Source organism: Rhamphochromis sp. 'chilingali' (assembly GCF_963969265.1).
Source record: "Rhamphochromis sp. 'chilingali' genome assembly, chromosome: 1".
NCBI lineage: Eukaryota > Metazoa > Chordata > Actinopteri > Cichliformes > Cichlidae > Rhamphochromis > Rhamphochromis sp. 'chilingali'.
Window position 1 is genome coordinate 55913421 of NC_137929.1, and position 18602 is coordinate 55932022.

An 18602-nucleotide genomic window follows, 5' to 3' on the forward strand; every position below is an offset into this window, starting at 1 on the left:
CCTCTTTCTCTGTCTCTGGGTCTTAGACTTGTGGTTAGAAAAAACCTTGTGTGAAAAAGCTTTGTGTGTTTATTTCTCTGCTTCCTTGAAACCAAAGTTTTACACGTTTCAACTGAATATTGAATAAGAATTAAAGGCAACAATATCTACGACTGACAGTTGACCTTGAATGCAACACCAGTACCTGTATGATGTCTTCGCTGACTCTCCGACCTCTTTTAATGGATGTTTTCTCAGCTCTTTGAAATAATTATATTGACTGCATTGATGTAATTATTGATTTAATTAATAATATCACAGATTGAGCCAAACAAACTTCCTGTAGTTGACTGCACATTAACTGTGCAAACTTTAGTTGTTTTGTGCTTCTCTCTGTTCCAACCACTGACTTGTGGTCCGAAAGACTAAATAACTTGAATGGCTGCACAACATCAGACTACACGTCACGCCCTGGTTAATGTTTGTGAAGGTCTGAGGAGACGTGCTGCATACAGTGAGCTTTGTTCATGTACCTGCAGTGACAACACAGATCACAAATCTTGTGTTTCTCCTCAGAATCTATCTGTCAGTTAAGTTAATACATTATTATTCCTACATTCAGTCATCACTCTATATTTAATCATCAAAACATTTATGTTACGTGGGATACAATATAGTTTTTCAGTTATCGTTTTAATAGTTATTAGTTACAAGACAGCAGAGGCATGAAAAACACAAAGTGAACTTACAGAGCAGACACAGCAGAGACGTTTCCTCCATCCTGCTGCTCAATGACATCAGACCAACACTGAGATCAGTTCAGAGTCACATCAAGTAAAACCCTCATCTTCCTCCTTCTCCTTTTCATCTTCCTCTTTCTCGTTGACTGTCTCAGAGTCGTGGCTTCTTCTCCACTAAACACCATGAGAAAGTTTCAGTTTTTGGTTAAAACAAACCAGAAAGAAAATGTAAATGCTGAAACAGAAAGACTTGGATTGAAGCAAAATCTACAACTGACAGTAGTTTTGTTGACAACGTCTTATCAATAATAAATTAATGTTTTTAGGTTGATAGAGGCAAGTATTTCATTTTTTCCTGTATCGGTTAACTGACCTAGTCTTAGTACCAAGAAGTTCCAGCTTCTCTGTGTTTTAATCTCTGAAACGTGGACAGACACTGTGTGAATACGCGAGATCAGACCACATGTCATGCTCTGGCTGATGTGCTGCTATGAGATCTCTTCTTTCTGCTCTCAAACTACCAGATATTTTTTTGCAAATCCTCAAAACATTAACTCTGCATGCTGTTACGGTTGATATGACAGAAATCCAGCTGAACGTGTCTGAGAGAAACCACATCACACACACAGAGCATGTGTAACTGTAGAAAACACCCAGAGTCAGTGAGTATCTCCCCATAATGTTCAGATAAGACGGTGTGACATGGGTCTCTTTATAGCTGAAACAAAAATGGTTATAAATCAGTTTTTTGATGACTGTTAAAGCATGTTTCCTGCTTAACGGTCACACAGAGTTGACAGAAAACATTTTCTGTATTACTGAATCTCAGCAATAACTTTGTGTTGTCTTATTTTGATTGTTGTTGATTTCATTTCATTTGAAACATTTAAGGTCTTCACTTCCAAAGCAGTGAAATAAAAAAAACAAAACTAAACTAAATAACTAAAAATAGCTGTGATGTCAGTAAGTACACTCCCGTTCCAATTGTAGAAGGGTTGCGCTGCGTTCTCGGGAAGCCGGGACTCCTGCGTCAACTTACGAAGTCTGGAATAGTGAAAAGGTGAGTACGGACTCTTGTACATGAGTATTGAGAAACGGCCTAACAGTCTGCAGTCTATGAACTAACCTCACCAAACCCAGCTAACAATGTTAGCTCGGTGACGAGCATTCATTATTAATAGTAATAAAAATCACACAACAATAATACATCGAAGATACTGAAGTTTCGCCCATCCCATTCTTCTTATGAAATGATGTCGGAAATGGATTCCTGCCTGTGCACTGTCCATTGTGTGACTGATGCCACCAACATTAACAGGACACTTACATTACAGCCTTTATTGCTCGTTTTGTTTGGATTTACAGTAATCAGAATCAGAGAAACTGTATTAATCCCAAACTGAAATTGAGTTTAAAAATAATTTCTTTTTAAAAAAAGAAAGAGTCCTAGGTTGTACTTGAACATGGGCTGGCCGCTCTCAGCCCTGCGATATATGACTACATACATGCTCAGCCAACTGAGCTAAACCTGTGCCTGCATTAAACTGCATTTAATCGCCAAAATTGGAGAAGGGAGAACTGACTCCCTCTTCCCGCGCCACCACACCCACCCACACATGCAGGGCCTTGGGGTGCAGGTGTGTCACCAGGGTGCAGGGGAGGCGTCCTCCCTCTGTCCCCTTCTGGCCACCTGTGCCTCAATTTTATTCCACAACTTAGACATCCACATTACTCACACTCTCATAACACATACATATAGGGCCTTTTGGATGGGCACATTACATGGCGTCCAGAGGACAGTCTGTGTATTGAAAATCACCTCTGGCGCTGGTGCCCATTTCTCAATTTTAAATCCATGTAGACATTGAGGGTTTCCAGGAGGGGCTGTGCTGACACCTGCTGCTCTCCCGTGTTTTAAATTTAGAACAGCACGCAGCAACACTACATACGAGCAGGTGGAGGGAGGTTTGGGGTCTTCACACACCCCCGTTCTCTGTTAGCCATCAGGGCTGGGCGGAGGTGTTGGCCGTCCGGTTGGGTTCTGGGATGCGAGCCTCTCTGCTACTACTGAGCCAGGGGCGATCTGCTTGTCTCCACCTCAGGGGAAAGGGTAACATCTCCTGGGTTAAAGTAAAGTAAATCCGTTGGGCATCTTTCCAAACGGGAAGGGAAAAAAAACAAAAAAAACAAACAAAAAACCAAAATTGGAGAAGGCATAGAGAGGGGATAGCCTAACATATGGAACAGGAAGTGACCACCGTGTATTCTATTTAGTTCAACAAAGTAACTGTATTCTGAATATCACCTATTTAAATGGTAATGGAACGGAATACAGTTACTCATATTTTGTGTTTTAAATACATAACACTGGTACATGTATTCCGTTAATCCCCAACACTGCCTATTAAAACAGGTTAATATTGGAGGGGAGTTAAAGGGATCTGCTGGATTAATAGTGGCCTCCTTGCTGTTCGTCAAACAAAAATAAAACATAAAAAACAACAGATTTAGGATTCACAGCAGCCTCCAGCTCAGTCTCCTGCTGCTGTTCCAGTTATTTTAGTTTTCATTCCCAGATTTCAAACATTCCTAGAACTGGGAATAAAAGAAAGAATGTCCAACCCACCTATACTTACCCTCAGCAGGCAGTAGGACGTCATCCAGAAACTTATCTTAAAGCAAAATGTGGAACAACATTTGATAACAGTTCAGTTCCTTTTGTTTATTTTGCCCCAACAAAGAGTCACATTTAAACAAAGAATGTTCAGATTCATCCAGTAACACAGCGGTCCCCAACTCCCGGGCCTCGGACCGGTACCGGTCCGTGAGTCGTTTGGTACCAGGTATCGGTTTTCAGCATTATTTTGTTACTGTTTTGATCGTTAACTCGGTTTTCCTGGGTCTTTTCACGTGTGTTATGAATAAATCTTCTTTTTTTCGGTACCGGTACTAGTTTTATTTTGTTGTATTTATCCGCGACACATTAAAGGCCGGTCCGTGAAAATATTGTCGGGCATAAACCTGTCCGTGGCGCAAAAAAGGTTGGGGATCGCTGCAGTAACAGGTATTCATCACATGTGGGAGAGATACAGAAAAATGTGTGTTTATATGATGTATTTTCAGTCTGGTAATCCTTCATCAACAATAAAAACATTTTAACTCTGAATAACTAACTATAAACATATCACAACATATAGACATTAAGTAGTTTTTCATTTGCTAATACCCAGTATTAGCAGTAGATGGCAGCAGACTCTGAAGGCCTTTATAAACCACAAAACTATTGTCATGTCTATGTTCTTCTTTATGTTTGTTGTCTCTATGTTTCACATTTAAAATACATGCTATCTGATGGAAGCATGATTAACTGTGGTTCTATAATTGTTTTCATAATTTCCATGCTCTTATTGTGAAAGATGTTGACACTTCCTGTAATCAACTGGATCAGGGGAGCTGTCCAGTTTGAGCACCTCGGGGCGACTGTTGCTGTGATCTTTTTATTTGCCATACAAATGGAACTGAATTGACTGAGTTGAATTATTTCAATCAAACAATTAATTCAATTAAACTGACTAAACATGATGAAATGTTTTCTTTTTCATCAAACCAAATTTCACGATTTTGAGTTTGAAAGCACAGAATGCTTTTAATTTAATAATGAAACAGTTCATTGGGTTTCTGAAAACTGTCATATGAATTGCTGCTTGTAACCCACACAATGCAGCAATGCTCATGCTGTTTATAGTCTGTGGTTGCAGTTAATTTGTTTGCTTCCTATCTGAACTGAAGACAGATGTTTTATCAGTCCTTTCAAATTTTCCATCAGTCATCTTCATGAAACCCACAGGACAACACGAGAAGAGCAGCTGGACTCCACTGGCTGGACTGGTCGACTACTGGAGATTGGAGTAAATGACCTCTGGCTCCAGGAAATCTGAGCACACAAACATGCACAGCTCAACCCACAGCTCTGTACAAAACCAAACCTATATGCAGTTAAATCGCAACAAAACAACAAAAGAACTGTTGAGTGTCATCAAAATGAAACATTATTGATCAGAGCTCAGACAGTTTAAATAATATAAATGTTATTTTTAGGGCAGGGTGTTCATCTTTCTAAAACTCATTGTCCTTATCAATGTCAAAACACCATGAATGAAGCTCAGTACTTCCTCCAGCATTTTCACATTAAAAGTTTTTCAGCCTTTCTGTCATAAATTAGCTTTTAATTTGAAAGAAAGCCAGCAGGAAATGCTTAGGTTTAGTAGTTCATGGAAAAGAAACAATGAGCCTCAGCAGAGTGCTGACTGTGTTTCTGTCACCCAAACTTTATCTTATAGTTACTCACCCAGAAACCGCAGATCAGGACCTGCTCTGTGTTTATGCTACAGATACACTTCCTGGTCACTTTAAAGGATCATTTCAACCTTTTAGAAAAAAAAATCCTAATCATCTTATAGTGAAGAATAACTGTACCTGCAGGTCTGTTTGCTCTGAAGCCAATTTGTTCATAACTAGTTCACACTTCTGAGTAGATTATAGCTGGATCACTCTCTGCACAATGAAGCAATTTTTAAAAAAGGCTGCAGGTTTTTACAGGTCATACTGGCAGCCTTTTTGTTCAATTCTTACAATGAAATGTAACATAACAGAGAACAAAACTGATAACCGAATGGAAACTAAAGCTTTTTCCTAATTCATCTGACCCTAACCTTTGACCTAAGATCTTGAAGAATTATATACGAAAACTGTGTATTTTATTATCTTTACCCATATGATTGGAGCACAACTAGCAGAAATCTATAAGCTGTATAAACTTGAGGATTTTAACATGTGTTCATGCAGACTGGGATTTTAGGAAACTTTACTGCTTCATTGTGACGTTGTATTGAAATCATGACTCATGTGACCCAGGGCCCAGTATAATGTTGTGAAGTTTGAAGAAGATCAATAAAAATGTTGGGTAATATACCATTTTTATGATATTTCTCATTTGGTGTGGCCTTAACCCGATAGTAATCGGTCTAATTACATCCAAAAACAAAGACTTGTCAAAGAAGAGAAGAGTATCAGCAGTGTGGTGATTCTATATCGGCAACTTTGTATAGCTCTGATGCTGTTAGAGAAGAAATGTGCAGATCAGGTCATTTTGGTCATGTGGTGAACATGACTCTAGCTGCCCTGATACCATTTAAAATACAGCAGCAGAATTTCAATGTAGAACAGCAAGTTAGAAACTTAAAGAGATTCAGCTTAAAATAAACAATCTTTAGCTTAAGACCAAGAGCGTCTAAGGCTGGATTCACGATAAAGCCCCACTGTGAGCTGTGGGGGTCTGCAGTGACAAAGCAGAGTGGTTGTACCTCACCTCTCCTCTTTGACTGTTTTTTCTTGTCTTTGATGATGATTCGTCCATAAGTGACGTCGTCCCTCCTCACTGTGGAGTAGACTGCAGCTGGATCGCTCTCTGCACAATAAATACACACAGTGGACATCACTGCAGCTAGAACAGGCGAGAGTTGAAATGAGCTTTCAAACATTGCAGGAAGACACACAAGAATGTAGGAAATATATGATCTGAAATAATGAACTGGCTGTTTGATGGGGTTTGGTTATAATGTTCAGAGAGTTTTGGTGAGAATCTGAGTTTCTCTGGAGTTCTGGGGAGAATTTTTTAAATGTTTAAATCAAGTTATTCCTTTCCTCTTTTCTTTAACTTTCCCTGTAACTTATTTAAAGTGACACTGGACTCCATAAAGATAGCAACATGGACCCTCAGCATATAAAACACTACCTGGGCTCTGTCTGGCTGGCTGCTGTTGATAATTTGAGGTTATGATTTCACTGTATATGACGCCATCTGTGATGACATTTTCTCTAACTTCTTCTGCATCCTCTGAAATGAAGAAAATGAACAGCAATGTATTTTACTGCTTGGACATAAAAGTGTTGGACATGTTTGTTATTACAAGTTTCAAAATAAATCTATAAAATGTTTGAAAATTATTATTTTAAAAAATGTAATAATCTTACCTTTGGGTTTTCCACATACCCATCGTTTCACCACCAGAACCACTAACATAAGCAAAACCACAGCACACACTGATCCCATAGATGACAACACAGGAATGAGTGATGGAGAAGGAGTGATGGAGGCAGATGTAGGTGGAGGTGTGGTGGTGTGATTGTCTAAAATAAAGCAAACACAGTCACTAAAGGACTGGATTCAAATCCAAATGAGATGCTGTGGCACGACCTCAAACAGGCTCTTCATTCTCAAAACCACTCCAATGTGTCTGAATTCAAGCAATTCTGCAAACACGAGTGGACCAAAATTCCTCCACAAGCATTTTGTATTTACCCATTTTATCTTTGACTAAAATTAAAATTGTTTGATAAAATGAAACATTCAAGTGTGACAAATTTGCAAATAACTAAGAAAAATGAGGAAAGGGGAAAAGAACTGAGGTGACAGTGCATATACCTACTTGAAAAGTAGACTAGATCGATTACATATGACACTTCTATCAAAGTCATGCGACTTTCACAAAATGCTGCAGCATCTCGTGTTCCTGGAGAAATTACAGGGTCTGAGAAAATCGCTCATGTGCATCCATCCACCAAACCAGAAACAGACATCCTGTGAGATAAACCTGACACAGTTTCCTCCTCATGTTTACTAAAAAGTTCAAACAGAACATCAAAAAAAAAAAAAATCTTTCTGAATGAGCAACACTTACAAGTAATAAAGAAATTAAATGTAAAATAAAGGCATAGATAAAAAAAAAAGATCCATCACCAGAAACCGCTGCGGCTTTATGGAGGCTACAGGAAGCACTGAATATGAGTCACATCCACAAAGCAGTCCACATGTTAAAGTAGTGAAGCATGAAGCCAGGGTGTCTTTTCTTTCATTGTTATCGACCTTTACAGAATTATGTGGTTTTCAGTTGGTCTCAGTCTTCGATTAAATTTTTTTTTCTGTTTGAAGCAGAAAATCTTCTTTTTTTGAGTGTTTTTCAGCATTTTAAACTACTTTCACCATGACAACAAATGCTGCAGACCTAATCTTCTTGTCAGTGATAAATAGGTCCAAACCCTCACTGATCAATCAGTACTTCAGAAACCAGATCTGTAAGATTCCACAGACCACATGGAGCAGACACAAATGGTCTTCATTGTACATTGTTGGGCAAGGAAGCAAGAAATCGAGCAAGAAACAACTTTATTCCAGCATTTTTAAAATCTTATGGCTTAAATCCTAAACCTGGTTAGAAAACAATGCAAAGGAGCTCCTGGCTTCCTAACTTGTTTTATTGGAGACTCTGTCTCCTGAATTTGTTCTTTACTTAATATTATTAAAGATATTTATTGATAAAATAATTGCTGAGTGTCCTGAACAATGACAATTAAAAAATGTCAGACGTTAGCAAATATAATAAAAATTAAAATGTGCAAATTAATATAGATTTTTTTTATTTTAAATTCTGTCAGTAGGTTAAATAAACACTTCATTTTCAAAATAAAAAAATACATATCATGTTTCAAGTTTTAAAATGATGAAGCGGGCAGTATGAACACACATGGAACTCACCTGGCAAAGAAAAGGCCAGAGAGCCAATGAGGACGCAGGAGACGATCCACATTTCAGTGCTGAGCTGCTGCTGAGGTTGTGATCAGTGTCTGCACGATAGAGGAGGACTGAGTAAATCGGGCTTAGACTCTGTATTTACAAAACACCCAGAGCTCACTTCTTAGTCTGCAAACAGCTGTGAGGGAGGAGCCAGTTTATTAGGAACACCTCTTTCACTCATTGCACTCAGACGCAGGCCTGGGGTCAGCTGTTGCCTGCTGTGAGTGAAGAAATGATGCTAAACTTTTTTACTCTGTTTTGTTTTTGACACTTTCAATAATTAAGCAGCGCTCTGAAAGAACACTTAGATCAAAGAACTGATAATATTTGGGTATATAAATGTACATGTAATATTCTGTGCTTCAAGACATCACTTAAACAAATATTAAAGAAAAGTGATAGTCCCTGTTTAGATTTCAAGCCCATCGAGGAAAGAACAAAAAAAATCAAATGGTGAAACTGGATGGTTTTCAAGGAATGATCCACCCTGCATGACTGCCAATGTTTTGCATGCAGGGCCAACACAAATGATGGTTACTCATGTGCAGGCAACATATGCAGGACATTAAACTCTTAATCACAGATTCCACCGAAAAATTCATCCGGATCAGGAGAAGTGTGTTCTAGATCCAGCAGCAACATGAAGAAGAGCTGCAGTGTGTGTGTCCAGAATGTGCAGGAAGACACAGCATGCATATAACAAGTGCAAGAAGTACAGATGCAACACACATAGAAGAAATGTGTTATACAGTCAGCATGAATAGATTAAATAGATTATTCTTCTATTTATGTTTGCCAAGGATAAACATAAACAAAGTCAGAGTGCTGCCCCCTGCTGGCTGTATTTATTCAACCTTTTCATCCACAGTCAGTTCAGTCAGCCTCTGATTCGCACTCACAGCAGTGACTGTTTAAACCAACATTAAAGCTGCAGGCTGGATTCACTGGAGCGGTTCAGATGCTGCAGGAGGTCCAATTTTAAAAAAGAGGTTCTGTTTTGCACCTCAGAGCCTCCATTTAAAGTTATTATGATACTATTTGGGAGAATAGAAAGAGGTCATATTTAGTGCTGTTTGCTCTCTACCAAATAAAAAACAAATGAATGGTTTTCTGATGTTGACAACTTTAAAAATCAAACCTAAACATTCACATGAAAATAAGCGATAAAAAATAGCTTATAGTTTATTTTCATGTCATAACTGATATTAATCACATGTGGGAGGAAAAACAAAAAACATTATGTTCAGTAAAGAAAAGAAAAAAGATTTCACATCTGTCCACACATATTGTATTTTCTCAGTATTTTCTAGTTCTGAACATTGTGCTGTTCGTTTTAAAAAATTATTATAATTCTTAGGTTCCTGGTTATTCATTTGCCAAGTTTAAAGTGTGTTTCTGTTAGCCTTCTGTTCTTAGTGACCTTAGTTGTCTAATCTTCTCCTATATTTAGTCAGTCTTGTCCCCGTGTTTACTCTTGTCTCCCCGGTTTCTTTGTCCAGCTTGCGTGTCAGAGTCTCTGTCAGTGTGTTTCCAGTCTTATTTTGATTGTCTCTTGTCCTGTATGCACTTTGTTCAGGTTCGCTTCCCCTTTGTCGTTATGTCTGATTTGTGTCTCCTGTGTTTCCACTTTTCCCATCCTGTCGTTATTGTGTGTATATTTAAGTCCTCAGTCTCCCTCTGCTTGTTGAGGCATTTTTCATGTTCTCTTGTTTATGCCAAGTCATGAGTTCCTTGCTCACAAGAGTCCTTGTTTCTAGTTTATCTTTTGTTTGCTTCTTTTAGTGTTTCTTTGTACTTTATTTTTTAGTTCCGTTTCACAGCAAATAGAGCTGTTGCTTAAGTTCTTTACTTCCTCCTATGTGTTCGGGTCCTACCCTTGCCTGCCACACTGACAAACTTGACACCAGTGAGCTTTGATCTGTTGAAAGGCGCATCTAGTGGTCATACTGGTACACATCATAAGTGATGTTTCCTGGGTTCTATGGGTGTTTCGGGCCTCTCAACATTACACGACCTTACCTAGATGATCCAGCCCTGTCCCAGCAGCATTACCCAATCACCACCACTTGTAACCCACAGCCAACTGGCAGCTGTCTCTTCTGCTCCTGTTGGAGTCCTGGTGGCTATACTTTTGTATGGTCCCCTCAGAACACCAGACTGAGCTTTACTGCTGGGCTTTGGGGATCAACTAGCCAACAGGATGGAGCCAACCGTGCTTCCACTGGTCCTTTATGAGCCTGGGCTAGCTTCCTTTTAAAGTGACTTTGTGTGAAAAGTCACTTTAAAACCATAGTGGAAAAATGCAGCTCAAGTTCAGACACGACTTCATCTCAAGGAGCAGAACAATGAGTCCACTGATAACATGTACACATTCCACTTTTTATTTCTACAGAAGTCTGGTGACACCGCAGTGTTACACTACACTGCAAATATGTTTTTACATGTTACCTGCAGGCCTGTGCACTTCACTCTGCTGCTGCACATCAAACCTGAATGCAGGTTCCTCTGCACCAGCTGCGGTGTTTGCTAAGAAAGTGCAAACAGCCCAAATGAATAAAACAGGACAACAAAACTATTTTTTAAATAGTGTTTTCATGCTGATTTCAGGTTGTTTTTTTTTCATGGTTTTACTGAAACGCAAGCACCAATCAAGAAAATCTTGCATTATCATCAGTACTTAGACAATTAAGCAAACATCATGGCATCTGTTTTAAGCAGCTGCAAAAAAAAATGTGTTTTGGCGACAGCGTGCTAGTGAAGGGTCAGTCTTAAGTAGCTTAACAAGCAACAACAGCTGAAAATGGTGAGGAAGAATGATTGAAGAACTATTCCTCAAGGCCACTTTAAAACATCACAATAAAGTCTGGCTGCTTGGAGGCAAAATATATAGAGATGACATATGGCTCAAGACAGCAACATAGAGGGTGACAGATATCAGAGGTTTTTAATCACGCAGAGAAACAGTGAAGGGCACATAGTTTGAACATCTTAAAGACATTAAACAACCGATCAATGTAAAACATCTGTTCCTCCTCATGCACTGTTTCTAGATTCTATCAGTGGACACGCCCCCTCGAAGGTTAAATCGTCTGTCATCAAGGAAGTTAAAAGTTTTTCAAGGCTGAAGGAGGAGAGATGTCTGCTGGTACATCTGCGTCACTCTGCTGCGGTTTGCTGTCTGCCTGCGTCTTGCTGGTCTCTGCAGGTGAGTCTGAGCAGGGTCTGGAACAGGAAACCAGTTCATTCCGCAAGTGTGTTTGCAACTGTTAGGCTTTAAGCTGCAGGAGTGAATATGCGATAACACTGCTGTTTTATATTTTCCGGTCTTTTGAAAATGCCTGTCAGTCTGTGTTCATGGATACTTTAAAACTTGTGCTAAAAAAAACTATAATGCGAGAGGAAGATCAGGTTTACAGAGTGAGGCATCTACACAAAAAATAAATAAATAAACATTTTAAAAAGTTGTAAATTATGTTTTGAATTAATAATTTATAGCTTATGTATTATTTATTTATAACAAAGTATTTTTGTAATATTTAGGAGAATTTAAACGGCAACATAATTTTTGTAAAGGTCAGTTTTTGTTTCTTGATATAAGCCTGCATAGCTATGGGTAGTGTCCAGCAGAGGGACCTGTCACGTAGTTAGCCACAAGCTGCACTTCCAGCTCAGACCCAATTTTGTGGCTCACATGTGCCACAATGCAGCTCTCAATGAAGCGTGAAGCAGCGTGATACAAGACAAAATTAAGGTACATGTTTTAAACTGTACTTGACTGCTTAGTTGATATTTTGTTGTATTGCTACTTTATTTGATTTATATTTGAGTTTATATCAATAAGAACCACCTAAGAAGATGTATTTCTGTGTTTCTGTCTAGTTTTAAGGTGTATTGGCGCACCTCAGCACTGTTAGATTCTGAATGAATCTTGAAGTAAAAACTCTGCACCTGTCGAAGCTCTCTCTATAAATTAAATTATATGGGTTATTCTTCTTTAAAATAACGTTGTGGTATCAGCAGTATTTACAGCTACATTTTGTCAAATATGTGAGTGCTAATCTGTTTATTTGCATGGTGTAAACATCTGATGTGAGCATTGTTTCCAAAAGTTAAAGTAACACTCACTTAAATTTAAGTCCAGATGTTATTGCATAGAGCAATATACTCATTACAGTAACGAAATGTTGAACCCTGCTGAAGAAGCCGACGACTCAGAGCAACAAGGAGTGAGATCCAGCAATCGTGAAATGCATTTAACTGAAAAGGGTAAAAGCATGCAGGAATATGAGGCAAAGAAAAATGAGAAGGCATTATTATGACTTATGACACTTGGAAGAAGGCAGCTAAAGAAATCAGAACAAAGTTAAAAATTTTGGCTCACCTGAAGAGCTAAATAATGGCAGTCATGACATAAGACATAAGCACGCTGTAGTACAACGGCATTATGAACCCATTCTAGCAGCCAATCCATGATTCCAGACATTGTTAAATGAACAGATGCTTGTGCAGTGCTTACAACTAACATTTGTGAAGTCATTGCTAAACGACAGGGAAATATTGAAAGGGAAAGAGTACAAGTGATGTTAAACAAAGGGGAATATGGTTCTGTGTTTGGTAATACCGAAACTGAAACATCATTCCCAGATGGTTCGGTTGCATACTCAAAGGCAGATTCTACTGGCAGTCATGAGGTGGAAGCAGAAGCTGAACTTGCAGCCAAAAGCCACAGAAGAAATACTGGCACAAGAAACCAAGATCAGACAAATGGAAATTGAGTGGAAATTAAAGGAATTGGAAACAAAAGCAAGGTTGGAGGAGGAGAAAACTAAACACTATCAGTTAAAGGCAGACAGTGAAGTGAAAGTAGCAGCTGCCCTAGGAAGAGCCTTAATGCTCAAAACGACATTGAAAGCCATGATCTAGCATCCTGCCACAACTTAGAAAATTCCGCAAATCTCCCCAACAGCGCGACACAACTTTTTTTTTTTTGTTATCATCTATTGTCCACCTGGGCCTTACACAGAGTTTCTGCCTGATTTCTCAGACTTTTTATCTGATTTAGTTCTCAGCTCAGATAAAATAATTATTGTGGGTGATTTTAACATCCATGTAGATGCTAAAAGTGACAGCCTCAACATGGCATTTAATCTGTTATTCGACTCAATTGGTTTCTCTCGAAATGTAAAAGAACCCACCCACCACTTTAATCACACTCTAGATCTTGTTTTATCATATGGCATAGAAACTGAACATCTAACAGTGTTTCCTGAAAACCCTCTCCTGTCTGATCATTTCCTGATAACATTTACAATAATTGATTACACAGCAGTGGAGAGTAGACTTTATCACAGTAGATGTCTTTCTGAAAGTGCTGTAACTAAGTTTAAGAATATAATCCACCCACTGTTATTATTTCCAATGCCCTGTACCAACATAGAGCAGAGCAGCTATCTGAACGCTACCCCAACAGAGGTCGATTATCTTGTTAATAATTTTACCTCCTCACTGGCGATCGTGGCTCAAGAGTTGGGCGTTCGCCTTGTAATCGGAAGGTATCCGAGCCCCGGCTTGGATAGTCTCAGTTGTTGTGTCCTTGGGCAAGACACTTCACCCGTTGCCTACTGGTGGTGGTCAGAGGGCCCGGTGGCGCCAGTGTCCAGCAGCCTCGCCTCTGTCAGTGCGCCCCAGGGTGGCTGTGGCTACAATGTAGCTTGCCATCACCAGTGTGTGAATGGGTGGATGACTGGATATGTAAAGCGCTTTGGGGTCCTTAGGGACTAGTAAAGCGCTATATAAATACAGGCCATTTACCACTACGTACGACTCTGGATACTGTAGCTCCTGTGAAAACTAAGGTCTCTAATCAGAAGTACCTGACTCTGTGGTATAATTCTCAAACACATAGCCTAAAGCAGATGACTCGTAAGCTGGAGAGGAAATGGCGTGTCACAAATCTAGAGGATCATCATTTAGCCTGGAGAAATAGTTTGCTGCTTTATAAGAAAGCCCTCCACAAAGCCAGAACATCTTACTATTCGTCACTGATTGAAAAAAAAAAAAGAACAACCCCAGGTTTCTCTTCAGCACTGTAGCCAGGCTGACAAAAAGTCAGAGCTCTTTTGAGCCAACAATCCCTTTAACGTTAACTAGTAATGACTTCATGAACTTTTTCACAACTAAAATTTTTATTATTAGAGAAAAAAAATACCAACAATCATCCCACAGATGTAATATTGTCTACAGCTACTGTCATGGTCTGGCTGGTGGACCGTGGGGATGTGGGGAAAGGAGGACCCAAAACGCAGACTCTGCGATGCAAACAGTGCTCTTTATTTACAGTGAAAAGCTGTAAACACAATAACTCCCCGTTGCTCCCTTGAACCCCGTGTGCGTGCTTCCCCCCGACGTCTGTGCTCGTGCTCCCCGCTGTTGTGTTTCTGCACACCCCGTGCGTGCTGCCTTTCTGGACCACTCTTCCTCCTGCAGGGAAACCATAGAAGCAGCCGTCAACACTAACCTTCGGCGGGCATATATGAACAGCACTGACATATGCTGAGACACACTAACTTAGTACGATAACTCAATGATCCCGCACCGGTGGGAGCTCCAACACTCTCCTAAGTAGCTCCCCCGACGAGCCCTGATCACCAACAGGTGTGGCAGAAACTTAAGGTGTGGCCAGTCCTCCCGCAGGGCCACACCCATCAGGCCTGCAGGTGGCTGTGCTCCATCCTCCAGCCACACCCACAGACATACACACCTACACACCCACACCCTGCCTATACATACGAGTGGAACACAGACTAACACAGCATTGTGCAGAAAAACACACACATCACCAAATAATAATAATACTACTACTACTAATAATTAGAGATGGCACGATACCACTTTTTTATGTCCGATACCGATATCATAAATTTAGATATCTGCCGATACCGATATGAATCCGATATAGTGTTTTTTAATCAACAAAACTGTTTTTTAAAATATCTTGCTGCATTTTGCAAGTCTGCAAGTTCATACTCAAGTTTAAAACAACAACTACACTAAAGCTATTCTGTTATACCTGTATACAAAAAAAATATTTCATAGTTCAGCAATACTGATCAATCTAATAAACTTAGACCTACACCATCCTCCCTATTCTGGTATTTTAAAGAGTACTTAGCGTAAATATTAAGCAACCTAACTAATAGGGTTCCAACTCCCAGCAACAACAAAATAAATAAATAAAAAATAGGGAACCACCCCTCACGCGCCACCTCATGATGCTTAATCGACGTAATCAACCTTAATTTGATGCAGTGTGAAAGAAAATGCACAGAAATCAATTATTTTTCAAGAAATATTAAATAGATTCAACATCTTTCTTCAACAAAATTGCAGACTGCACAGATGGTACCTTCCCAAAGTAAAAAGTACTATAGCTTACTAGGGTATATATATTAGACTTAATCACTATATACAGTAATTGATTTCTATTCATTTTACATCAAATTAAAACTTTGGGTGTCAGATAATTATTTATTAAAAGCTAGACATTTTAAATGAGAATAAGAAAGAAAAGTATGTCTTTGTGCCCCCCTTTCCCAGTTAATGCCCTATCGGCCCCCCTGGCTAAACTTTGCTAGATCCGCCCCTGCACAGTTACCAGCCGTCAGCTACGTAGAAAAAGATCCTGGTGTAGAAATTAATATTTAAATAAATTGTAACAACAGCTTATCAAGCTTAAACGTGCTGCTGTTGTTCAGCCGCTGGTTTGCTCTTTCTGGCGCAAAGTGGACCAAAAACAAATGAGAGACGGACTCGCGACAACGTTCTGAGGTGAGTTACGGCGTGTTGCAAGTTTTGTGAGGTGCTTTCGTGATATTTAATGGATCGGATTACATTTTTTATTTTTCTCCGATATCCGATCCAGTAATTTAGGTCAGTATCGGACCGATACCGATACGTAATATCGGATCGGTCCATCTCTACTAATAATAATAATAATAACAACAACATTCAAAACTGCTCAAGGACCCCCGAGTCCTCCAGAGCCGGGTCCGTGACAGCTACTCTTAGTACCATTGATGTTAAGTTAGACTCTTTTTCTCCAATTGATCTTTCTGAGTTAACTTCAATAATTACTTCCTCCAAGCCATCAACGTGTCTTTTAGACCCCATTCCTACAAAACTGCTAAAAGAAGTCCTGCCATTAATTAATTCTTCGATCTTAAATATGATCAACCTATCTCTAATAATCGGCTATGTACCACAGGCCTTCAAGGTGGCTGTAGTTAAACCTTTACTCAAAAAGCCATCTCTAGACCCAGCAGTCTTAGCTAATTATAGGCCAATCTCCAACCTTCCTGCAGTGAAATAGGACACACACCCCCCCCGGACCTTACACACACAACACAGACATCACATGGGGATACAGGTCGGAGATCGGTAGCGTTACAGAAAACAAACGCTGAAATATACACTACAATGGGAAAGTACAAGAGGAAAAAAAGAGACCTCTACTCTTGTTGGGCTCCTGGGAGGATAGCATGAGAACAGGAAACAAAAAAACTCCTCTGCACAAAAAAGCACATAAATGTCCAGAGCACAACAGTATGGAACACGTGACAAGCCACAGGGTCGGGTGGGGGGTGAAGAGTAATCCGACCCAAACACAGCAGCCATCCTGCCCAGCGCTACCATTCCACCGCGGGCTCAGACCCGCCGTGTTCCCAGGAAGGAACAAGCATCGAAGGCGCTTGGAAAGGGAGGGGGGATGAGTGTGTGCATATCAGTGTATATGTATGTGTGCGCGTGTCCAGAGTTCAGCTGAGACAGTGTCCTTCGCCCTGCTAGGCTAAGTAAACAGTCTGCCAGCCAACCCAGGTGGCCTTGCATGGAATGGGAAGGAACAGTCTAAACACAGTCGTTATCAGGGTGTTTTTTGTTCGGCTCCAGCCTTGCAACCGCAGCTGGCACCGAAAGGGTATCCGCATGAAGTGATGGTGCTTTTTACTTTAGTGCGAACAACTCATATGAATTTTAAAGCAGTTCTACAGTCCAACACTGGTCTCTCAATCTCCCGTTGGAGAGCCGTGAGCTTCGCCATACTTGCGTTCTGTGATGTTGTCATTCTTGTGCTCAAAGAGCCGATTCTGAGAACTCACGACCACAGTGAGCCTCCCCAAGGTGTAATCCAGTCTGCACTCAGAGATCTTATTATGAATATTCGCAGCAGCCGTAGCTTTTCCAAGATCTTATCCATGCTGCACTCAATGAGCCCATTTTGAGAAACTCACGCCTCTCCCATCGTTTCAATCCCAGCGGGCAGCCTTGTGGGGGTTTCTTAAATCTTCGATAAGTCAGGGCCAAGCCAGCTCTGATCAGCCAGAACGCCTGTTACCATGGTTCCGAATAGGTAGATATCTTCAGCACTTAGGCTCACCCAAGCCCAAACTTCTCGTTGAGAAAGGGGTGTCAATTGCATTTAGGGACCAGTTGATCAAATCCATAATTCCTCTTTTAGGTTTTAGAGAACAGACTGTGAGAGACTGTTCCAGGGTAAAGTAATACAAAAAACACGAGACTAGACAAGGACATAAAAGGCTAAGCAGGGAAGCTAAGGGAGAGGAGGAGAGGAGAAAAGTGGGACCGCCTTCGTCAAGAGCAATGGCTTATTTGAAGAGTTTCAGTCAGGTTTCAGAGCTCATCACAGCACAGAAACAGCTTTAGTGAAGGTTACAAATGATCTTCTAATGGCCTCTGACAGTGGACTCATCTCTGTGCTTGTCCTGCTAGACCTTAGTGCAGCGTTCGATACTGTCGACTATAATATCCTATTAGAGCGATTAGAACATGCTGTAGGTATTACAGTGGTTACTGCAGTGGTTTGTATCATATCTATCTAATAGACTCCAGTTTGTACATGTAAATGGAGAGTCCTTTTCACACACTAAGGTCAATTATGGAGTTCCACAGGGTTCAGTGCTAGGACCAATTCTGTTTACATTATACATGCTTCCCTTAGGCAGCATCATTAGAAGACATAGCATACAGTTTCACTGCTATGCTGATGACACCCAGCTCTATCTGTCCATGAAGCCAGATAACACACACCAATTAGTTAAACTGCAGGAATGTCTTAAAGACATAAAGACTTGGATGGCCGCTAACTTTCTGCTTCTTAATTCACCTGGTCCAGTCACCAGTCACCTTTCTCACTCACTATGTGTTAATAGACCTCTCTGCATTGAATCATATCT

At 40.1% G+C, this 18602-nt stretch overlaps 1 protein-coding gene across 1 annotated transcript; it reads right to left on the minus strand.

Annotated features, from left to right (window-relative positions):
• Positions 1 to 809: 809 nt before the first annotated feature.
• On the minus strand, positions 810 to 8404 carry LOC308409014 (uncharacterized protein; the record flags this gene model as incomplete). Its single annotated transcript, XM_080901531.1, has 5 exons — positions 8314 to 8404; positions 6753 to 6908; positions 6514 to 6615; positions 6083 to 6186; positions 810 to 893 (listed from the first exon to the last, which is right to left on the minus strand). Exons 1-5 carry the CDS (start codon positions 8363 to 8365, stop codon positions 810 to 812), a joined length of 498 nt encoding a protein of 165 aa, XP_080757657.1. The 5' UTR covers positions 8366 to 8404.
• Between the last annotated feature and the right edge of the window lie 10198 nt (positions 8405 to 18602).